The sequence below is a fragment of the Vombatus ursinus genome, unplaced genomic scaffold, assembly GCF_900497805.2.
Source record: "Vombatus ursinus unplaced genomic scaffold, bare-nosed wombat genome assembly UNPS02014768.1, whole genome shotgun sequence".
Classification (NCBI taxonomy): Eukaryota; Metazoa; Chordata; class Mammalia; order Diprotodontia; family Vombatidae; genus Vombatus; species Vombatus ursinus.
Window position 1 is genome coordinate 33,043,713 of NW_020954546.1, and position 10,000 is coordinate 33,053,712.

Sequence of the window (10,000 nt, forward strand, 5' to 3'; positions counted from 1 at the left end):
CCCCCCTCCTCTCATATACCAGCTCCAACACATACATAGTTTGTGGATAAGAAAACAGGCCTAGAAGAGCTTAATGATGACTTGTCCAAGGCTCCACAGAGAAGTAAATATGAGAGCTGGGATTCAAAGCCAGCTTGTCTGGCTCCAAATCCAGTGTGCTCTTCCCAGTACCAAGTCTGCCTTCTCTGGAGATGGAGCAAAACTGGGTGGTGAATCAGGGTGGGGTGGGGTGGTTGTTAAAGGAGGAAGGGGGGCAGTGAGCACTCCTTAATCTCGAGGGCTTCTCAGTGTGAACACACACACTCACACACTAAATACACACACGTCAGACACATGTTCCCTGATGTTGCAATCAACTCAAGAATGGGCAAACCTAGAGCTCACTTAGCTCCTTGCTCTGGTTTCTCAGATCTCTGCCCCATTCCCCCTCTCCTTCATCATCTCCCCCATTAGACTCTCAGTTCCTTGTGGGCAGAGACTGGTTTTTTTTTGTCCTTTTTTGTATCCCCAGCACTTAGCACAGTGCCTGACACACAGTAGGTACTTAATAAATGTTTACCGACTGATTTCCCATTGGAAGACACAGCCAGAAGGGACTAGGGCATGTGTTGGCCTTCTTGGACAAAGGAAGGACAACCTTGGTTGTGATGGAAGATTCCCCAGCCCAGCCTCCCTGTCTGCAGCCCCACACCTTTTTCTTTCTCTTCATTTCTCCTTGGGTCAGGCACTGGAGCAGAAACTCACGTGCTATGGAATTTTCAGGGTCAAGGAAGCTCAGGCACAGAGCTGCCTCCAGGGCCACATTGTCCGTAGGGCTCTTCCCCAACACCAGCAACTTCAGGACCCTGGTCAGCGAGCTCTTGGCCCCTATAGGCTCCTGCTGGGGAGGAGTGTATGCATGTGAATGAGAAAGTAGGAGATGTTTTTCCTGTTACCCTGACGCCTGACTCCTACTAAAGCTTGAATCAGTGTTCTCTTACTCTGCATGTATCTCAACCCATATTGAGTCTTCTCCAAATTCTTATGCACTTTTATGTGAACACCTTGGCTTCTCGCTCAAGTACTGAGTCATCTGTGGTCAGATTAAGAGCTACCTGAGAACAGGGACTGTGTCTCTCTACCTATCTGGGAATTTCAGTACAATGAAGTGCTCCTTGTATCTCCCTGGGGCTGGGAGATAGAATACTTAGAACACTCCTTCCCTACCCTTCTATAGAGCTTCCAACCTAAGAAGATTTGAGTGAGGTGGTACAATTTTTAGAGCACTGGGCTTGGATTCAGGAAGAACTAAGTTCAAGTCCAACCTCAGACAATTATTAGCTACATGGCCCTGGCAAGTCACTTAACATCTGTCTGCCTCAGTTTCTTCAACTATATAGTGAAGAGGAAATAGCACCTACTTCCCAGGGTTGTTGTGAGGATCAAATGAGATATTTGTAAAAGGCACTTAGTACAGTATCTGGCATATATAGTAGGAACTTAATAAATGTCTCTTCCCTTTCTCCATCTTTCTCCTAGTACAGGTGACTACCTTATCTCTTTCTTTTGTGCTTCCTCTCACAGTAACCCTCAAGAAATGTTAATTTATGGATGGGTGAATCTGAGAAGCCAGACTCTGCCTGGATGTGATACCTGCATTGTTTCCTAGGTTATATTCTCATTACCACCTACCTTACTCTCTCGTCCCCTCAGATTGGCTTTCCCCTATTCTCGTTTCTACCAGCTGCTTTATTTTCTTTCTTACTTCCTGCCCCACCTGGCACCCGGTGAATTTTGTCTCACCCTCCCCTTCCCCAATTACCTTGTTTTTGGAGAGCATGATCCAGGCATTGAGGGCCATATGAAGTCCCATCAGAGTGTCCATCCTCCGACTAAGGGAGCATCCCTTTAGTTGTTCAATGAGAGACAGGATCACATGTTTATGTAGGCAGCCTAGACAGGAGAGGCTTTAGGTAAGAGACAGCCCAGGGGAACATTGTCCTCCAAGGCACAGTAAAGGTCCCTTCCCTCCACTCTACCCCCTGTTCAGGCGCTCATTGGAACCACGCTCTCTCAACCACTCTCCCTAAGAATTTGCCTCAGTTACATCGTCCGCAAAATGGGAATAACAATAACACCTACCTTCCAGGGTTGTTGAATGGTATGTGTAAAGTGCTCTATGTAAAGAATGCTCTTAAAGTGCTCTCACAGTTCTGTACAAATGTGAGCTATTATTACAATACTGTAGTCCCTTCTTGCCTTCCCCCGTGGAGAGAGGACCTACTTACCTAGGAGAGCAAGGGTTCTGCTGGATTCATACCTCACTCTCTCAGGACCTACCTGGGCCTGTTAGGAGTTAGAGAGTTGGGGGTCAGCAACCTCCCTCATTCCTTTGTCCCCTGGTATTTCCAAACCCACTCAAGGGAGTAAAGCAATAGGGACATGAGCAAAACACTTATTTGTGTCTCCTCATCACCCTTTACTATGGGGCTCCAGAGAAGGTGTTCCTGAGTTCTCCCTTCATTCTACTTGACTTAAGGAGACTGAGCTCCCTTCTCCCTCTTGCTTCTCCACCCAGGGTAGCCCATGCTTGTGGCCAGTTCCAAACTTGTCACTATCTCAAAAGGACCTACATGTCCCCATTTCTCTATGCTGTTTTTCTTGCAGTCCAAGGTTGATTTTCCTCTTCAACTCACCGAGGCCCAGAGTGCTTCTATGATAAACGTCTTGCTGATTCTCAGTTTACCCAAGGCCTGGAGGATCCACAAAAAAAGTTAGGCCTCAGTCCTCACCAAGATGGGGAATGCTTCACTATGGTCCCTCATGACCCATGTAAGGGTGGTGGCTGGGTGTGGAGGGGAAAGGCAAAGAAAAAAGGAATGTGCTTTGGGGTTTGGGGGGGTTAGAGAGGAGATTGATCCATGATTATTCTGGACACAACTGGGATTTAGAATCTGAATTTTCCCCACCCCTCTCTGTCATTGGGGCCTTCATATCCCCTCACCTGAGCTGCATAGACCTGTTCAGCCTCCATGGGAGAACTCAGGCTGTGGGTGAGGTCCTGCCAACCCAAGGAGACAGAAAGGAATTCAGAGGATGAGGCCTGACATGAGGTCCAGGAGGCATGTTCACAGGGCTGCTCTCTCCAGATCCAGGAGAAGAGTTGGGGGAATGTGTGGAACTCCCTTGCAGCCCCTCGCTCTCTTGTCAGACTTGCTACCCACCTTTAGCCTCTGCCACTTCAAGGGACGTATGAGGTGGTCTGCAGACACTTGGGTCTTTTGTGTTGAGAATTTAACTCTGTGTTTTCGAATGTTACAGGACCTGGCTGGGCAAATGGGATGGGTAGTCCTGCCTCCCTTTCTCCAGTCTCCCCTGTCATTCCTATATTCCAAAAATCATGGCCCCTCCTCACCCCCCTTCCCCAGAGACCTTATTTTACTAGAGGTCAGGGAAACAATCATGGTGGGAAAGACTCAAAGTGCATTCTCTAAGAGTTAGAGAGTTGGTTGAATTTAGCCTCGAGTCTGACTCTTCCTTGACATTATTCATTATCCCAGTGGTTATTTCTGTTTGTGGTGGGCTGGATGGTTTAGAGTGACAATTTTCCCAGTTAGCCTCTCTGCCCATGTGATCTCCTCCCTCTCGTCTGGTTTTCCTTCTTCCCAAGGTTGTGTTCAGTTGTGGAGTTAGACATCTTGGAGGGGAGAAGGGACTGGATCAAGTGGCATAGTTGACCCCTTCCTATACCCACTGCCTTGCCCAAACCCTTGATTAGGGATACTGTGCCTGTTTCATCCATTGCTATCTTACTCCCAGTCCTTGTGTGGAATCTTCAATTCTGGTACCATGCAGATATCTGGGTATCTCATTACATGGCTGGAGTTCTTGGGATTCCTGGGGGTTGACTTTCTCCATATGAAGGGGGATGGTGGGAATATTGCTGACACCAGCTGGTGGACATATGTATAATAATTATAATCCAGTAGCTAGCATTTACATAACTTTAAGGGTTGCAAAGCACTTTACATATATTACTTCATTTCGGTCCAATCCAATAAATATTTATAAAGTACCTACTATGTGCCAGGCGCTGTGCTCATAATAACTCTGAGAGGTTTTGTTCTTACAATAATTCTGGGAGGTAGGTGCTATGATTACACATGATTTTACAGATGAGGAAAATGAAGCTGAGAAAGGGATGCCCAGGGTCACATAAGCAGTGTCTAAGGCAGGATTCGAATTCAGATCTTCCTGACTCAAAGTCTAACACTCTGTCCATTGTATCACCTGGCACTTTCCTGAATTGAAAGGTAGGTAGTGTAATATTATTAACCCCATTTTACAGATGTAGTCTAAGTGACTTACCTAAGGTCACACAGCTAGTAAGGGACAGAAATAGGACCCACATCTTGTGACTCCCAGTCTGTATCTCACCCCTACATCAGGTTTCCTGCTAGGATAGTCAGACTAGGGAGAAAATTGGTGTGTTTTTCCCCTCTCTCAGTCTGCATACCCAGAGTCTAGATAGGGAAGCAGGCTCAATTTCCCCAGGTACCACATCTGAGGAAGAAGGGTAGCCTTCAGCTCCCTAGCCATTTCAGGATCTCAAAGCACTTTGTTAACCATCATGTGGTCAGCAACGAGGGACAGTTGTGTCTTCTCTTTACCTATACTTGTGCCTTTAATGTATTACTCTTGTCTTCTAGTGATCTCAAAGCACCATGAAAGGGCTTATGATTTCATAGAATCCCAGAGTTTCAGGGTGGAAAAAGTCCTTAGAGGATCAAGTTCAATGCCTACGTGATCCAGAAGAATGCTGTACAATACCATGGACAAGGCAGTTGGTCTTAGCCTGACCTCCTCTGGGCTCTGTCACTTGGGACAGTTCAGAAGTCCTTTTTTTCATCAAGATAACTTTCTTACTTCTCCCCAAAGTTCTTAGCTCTGGCTTCTGGTCCCAATCACAAGTCAAGTCCCTGAGCATTTTTTGGGGGGGGGGGGGGAGGCAATTGGGGTTAAGTGACTTGCTCAAAGTCACATAGCTAGTAAGTGTTACGTGTCTGAGGCCGGATTTGAACTCAGGTCCTCCTGACTCCAAGGCCGGTGCTTTATCCACTGTGCCACCTAGCTGCCCCAATTGAACATTTATTAAGCACCTTCAATGTGCCACACTGTGCTAAAGACAAGTTTACTTGAAGTTAAGCTTTCTGATCCCATTGAGTCTCCTCAAGGCTGAACATTCTCATTTTTTTCCAGTAGAATGTAAACTCCTTCAGAGCAAGAAGCTTTATTTTTGTCCTTAAATTTTCAGAATCTAGAACAATGCCTTGCAAATTGTAGAAACTTAATAGATGCTCATTGAATTTTCGTTAACTGATCTTTATATGGCAGAACGGTGAAAGGGCAATGGGATTGGGGAGAGAGAAAGACACAGAGGGAAGATGAGGATTGGACAGACAAACCTAATGTCCACTTGAATGGCCCTTGGCTAATGAAGGCCCTTCCCTCCCTTAGCCAATTGTAAACCTCAAGTTGAGGCTATGGGCTCTCTGGCACACAGAGGAAATGTTGGGATTATCTGCAACTGCTACTGAGAAGAGATGGGCAGGCTGTGAACATTCCTGCCTCTTCACAGCCAGGACTCTGGATATGAGACATAGATTTAGCCCCACAGAGCAGCAGAATTCAGGTTCATACCTGGTGGCAGGAAGGGATTCTGTGGTTGTAATCAGTAACTTTGTGTTGAGCTATAAGGGCAAGAGCAGGAAAGAGGCATGATGGGGAGGAAACCCAAGGGAGAGAGAGCTACTGTGCTAAGTAGTGAGGTAGGATTTCCAGTGCAAACTGGGAATTGAAGAGACAAGCCTGGCCTCACATGTTGGAGAAGGGGGTGAGGTAAGGGGGTGATGTGTGTGAGGAGAGTGAAGGAGTGAGAGTGGAGAGGGGGAGGAACCATCCTGGGGGCAGATATCTGGCAGTTCAGGGAGTGGGTTGAGGGGGAGGAACCATCCTGGGACTAGGTCTCAGGTAGTAGGTGGAGTGGGGAAGGGGGTAGGAACCATCTTGGGGGCAGGTATTTGGCAGTAGAGGGAGTGGGAATGGAGGGTAGAGGGGGGAACCATCCTGGGACCAGATATCAGGCAATAGGGGGAGTGGGGGTGGGAGAGAGGAACCATACTGGGGCCAGGTAAATAGGGTTGAGGGAGTGGGGGGGGGAAACATCCTGGAGGCAGATATCTGGCAGTTGAGGGAGTGGGGGTGGGGGTGGGAACCATCCTGGGGCCAGATATCTGGCATTTGAGGGAGTGGGGTGGGGGTGGGGAGGAACCGTTCTGGGGCCAGACATATGGCAGTTGAGGGAGTGGGTGGGGGGGGTGTGGAAGAACCATGCTGGACCCAGGTCTCAGGCAGTAGGTAGAGTGGGGGTGGGAGTAGGAACCATCCTGGGGGCAGATATCTGGCAGTAGGAGGAGTGGGAGTGGGAGTGGAGGAGGGAACCATCTTGGGGCCAGGTTTCTGGCTGTAGAGGATGGCCTGGGGAAATAGAGTCTCTTTTCTCATCAATGTTGAACTTATACTAGGGCTTTAGCATCTTCCCTTCTCACCTCCCTCTCTCCACCACCTCAGCTCAGAAGTCTGGGCAGGGCTATGAGCCTTTTCCTCCCCAAGTCTCATTCCCCAATACTTAGACCTGACTAATCCGTGGCTTACCTTTGCTTTTTTCCTCATCTTCCTGATATTTCCATGTGAGTTCAGGGAAACTGGTGGATGGCAAGGGCAACTTCCCCAGGTATATATTTGAACAATGCATGTCTCCTGTTTCTGAAGCTATGAGGAGGAACCTGGAAGTATGGCACCAGGAAAGGTGGCAGAAGATGATGTAAGATGGTGAATGTCAGATGTCCTCTGGGGGACTATGGAAAACTACTCAAGGAGGAGGTAGCCAGGAGAATCCATGGTTGAACCATTCCCTGGTAGGGAAACATTAAGGTCACCGAATTCTGGATGGAGAATCTTCAGGATGCTGAGCAACAGGTCCCATCCTGGGTAAACAGAAGCTCTAGGGTTCTTTGCCCCAGGCTCAGTCCTTGCTCTGTATTACTCTCCTACCCTTTGGAGATGAGATATTCTTCATCTCAAAAACAAAGTCCTTTTTAACTTGCTTTATATCCTGGAATAGATAAGCTAAAGGGCAGGAGGAGGAGAGACAGAGAGAGACTGAGGGATAGAGAGAAAGAGACAGACAGAGACAGAGAGACAGAGAGGGAGGGAGAGAGAGAGACAGAGACAGAGCAAGAGAGATAGAGAGAGAGTTAGAGAGGGTCAGAGAGAGACCAAGAGACTGAGAGAGAGATAGAAGCAGAAGAGGAGGGGAGAGAAACAAAAAGAGACAGAGATAGGGACAGAGACAGGAAAAACATTGCTAAACAATTCTCAACCGAGAGGTCTTGGATCTTTGCAAACTCCAGCAAACTTCCCTAGGACAAAGGAATTAGGGACTGAGAAAGTCAGATCCTGCCCTGAAAGTCTCAATATTGGTAGAATTCTAGAAAAGAAAAAGTTCAGGGGATCAGAATCCCATTTGGGAAGCCACCTTCCCACTATATGATATGGGGTAAGGGAGGTGGGGGACTTTCTACTGATACTTCCCTGTCAACAGCTCGGGTTTTCCTGATTCCAGACCCAGAACTTCGTGATTCTGTCAACTGCTTTACCTAGCTGCCCAGCTACTGGAGACAAGGAAAGGGAAGAAGAATATGAGAGGGAGAACAGAGCTGGGGAAGCAACAGTCACAAGCAAAACTTTATCTTTGAAGGGTGGATCATAAAGGAAAAATTGGAGAAGTGAAAGAATCAGACATTGGGAGGAAGAGGAGCGGGAGGGGTGTAACAGACTATTTCTGTGACGGATCATTGTGATTATTTAGTTTTTATAAAGGGATATTCATTTTGAAGATAGAAAGTAAAGAAGTGTAAACCCTTCCCCCAACACCTGAGTAGGGGGCACAATTTCTTCTATATCACTTCAATCTTTGGGCAGATTGGGCTCAGACTTAATGCACTGGTGTCAGGAAATTCACATCCAAACGAGGCACTGTTATTAGATAAGTCGTTGTCTCAGTCATTTCTGGGCTGGATACTGCAATTCAGACTGCTCCTCTCTTCTCATCTCTGGGCCTCAAAATCGGGTTGGGTGGCTGCAAATCTGAACACGGAATTCATTCTCAGACCTCTCAGTGGCTTATTCTCCTGATTTTTCTAAACTCAAGGTCATAATCTCTAATCTCCTTCACTTAAAAGAACCAATGGAGACTAAATAATTTAAATAATTGGTCTGTCAAAGATCAAGAACTAACATAGAATTACATTAAAGAAAGTGACAGTGAGAGAACATATCAAAACTTTTGGGATGTGGCTAAAGTAGTCTTTAGGAGAGAGTTGATATCTTTAAACCCTTTCATCAATAGAAGAAAGAGCAAATAAATAAATTGGATATGTATAAAAAAAAAACCCAACCAAACACAAAAATCAGGACCTCTAGGTGGTGCACAGGATAGAGCACTGGGCCTGGAGTTAGGAAGACTCATCTTCCTGAGTTCAAATCCAGCCTCAGATACTTACTAGGTGTGTGACTCTGGGCAAGTCACTTCACCCTGTTTGCCTCAGTTTCCTCATCTGTCAAATGAGCTAAAGAAGGAAATGGCAAACTACTCTAGTACCTTTGCCAAGGAAACCCCAAATGGAATCGCACAGAGTTGGACATGACTTAGACTAAACAAAACAAAATACAAAAAAGAAATTCTGAAAATCAAAGAAGACATAGAATTGGAAACAGAAAACTCATTGAAGTGATAATTAAAACCAGGAGTTGGTCTTTTGAAAAAAAAAAAAAACAAAACAAAACACCCCACAACTAATAGAATAGATAAATTTTTAGATAACCTGTTATAAAAGAGAAAACCAATTTTTTTTTATGAGGCAATTGGGGTTAAGTGACTTGCCCTGAAGTCACACAGCTAGTGTATGTGTATGAGGCCGGATTTGAACTCAGGTCCTCCTGACTCCAGGGCTGGCACTCTAACCACTGCACCACCTAGCTGCCCCAAAAACCATATTGTTAAAAAATAAAAGAGAATTTATAACAAATGAAAATAAAGGAAACTATTAGAAAATATTTTGCTTAATTACATGCCAATAATACTCATAAATGAAATGGATAATTACAAAAATATGAAGTATCTAGACTAGTAGAATAAGAAATGGTTAACTTAACCCAATCTCAGAAAAAAAAGTAATTGAACAGCAGTCTTAAAGGAACTTCTAAAGAAAAAAAAAAGGACCAGATGAATTTTTGAAGTTAATTCTATCAACCATTCAAAAAATAATTAATTGAATTTCATACAATTATTTGTAAAAATGAGAAAGAAAGGATTGTGCCATACTCCTTTTATGACAAATATGGTCCTAATACCTAAACCAAAGGGGGATAGTGAGGCAGTAGGTGGCTCATGGATAGAGCACTTGGCCAGGAGTCAGGAAGACCTGAGTTCAAATCTGACCTTAGACATTACCAGCTGTGTGATCCTGGATAAGTTACTTAATCTCTGTTTACCTTAATGCACTGGAGAAGGAAATGGTAAACTACATCCGTATCCCCATTGGACAGTATATGGTCTACAGGATCACAAAGAGTCAGACAGGACTCAACAACAAAGAGAGATAAAGTGGAGAAAAAAAGTTAGAGCAATATTTTGAGTGATTATTGAGACAAAAATATAGTAACAAAGAGGCTATTATAACATATTTAAAACATTATGCACTATGACTAAGTCAGATTTTTACCAGGAATGCAGGGTTGGTTTAGTATTGAAAAACTATAATAACCCATATTAATAAAAATAATAAAAGTCATAGGATAACATACATAGGTGCAGAAGGGGCTTTGGACAAAATAAAATATTTCTTTATGTAAAAACAGTAAGAGGCATAAATGGACTCATGCTGAATATTGTAATCTA

At 45.0% G+C, this 10,000-nt stretch overlaps 1 protein-coding gene across 1 annotated transcript in view; it reads right to left on the bottom strand.

The window, feature by feature from the left end:
• The window catches only part of LOC114042941 (protein HEATR9-like), a 14,767-nt gene extending 5,138 nt beyond the window's left edge, over window positions 1–9,629 (bottom strand). Inside the window, 10 exon segments of the mRNA XM_027861719.1 lie at window positions 560–880; window positions 1,802–1,932; window positions 2,268–2,325; window positions 2,676–2,732; window positions 2,984–3,040; window positions 3,204–3,289; window positions 3,292–3,307; window positions 3,793–3,932; window positions 6,694–6,824; window positions 9,595–9,629. Coding sequence (XP_027717520.1) covers window positions 560–880; window positions 1,802–1,932; window positions 2,268–2,325; window positions 2,676–2,732; window positions 2,984–3,040; window positions 3,204–3,289; window positions 3,292–3,307; window positions 3,793–3,932; window positions 6,694–6,824; window positions 9,595–9,629 — 1,032 coding nt within the window.
• Window positions 9,630–10,000: the final 371 nt, after the last annotated feature.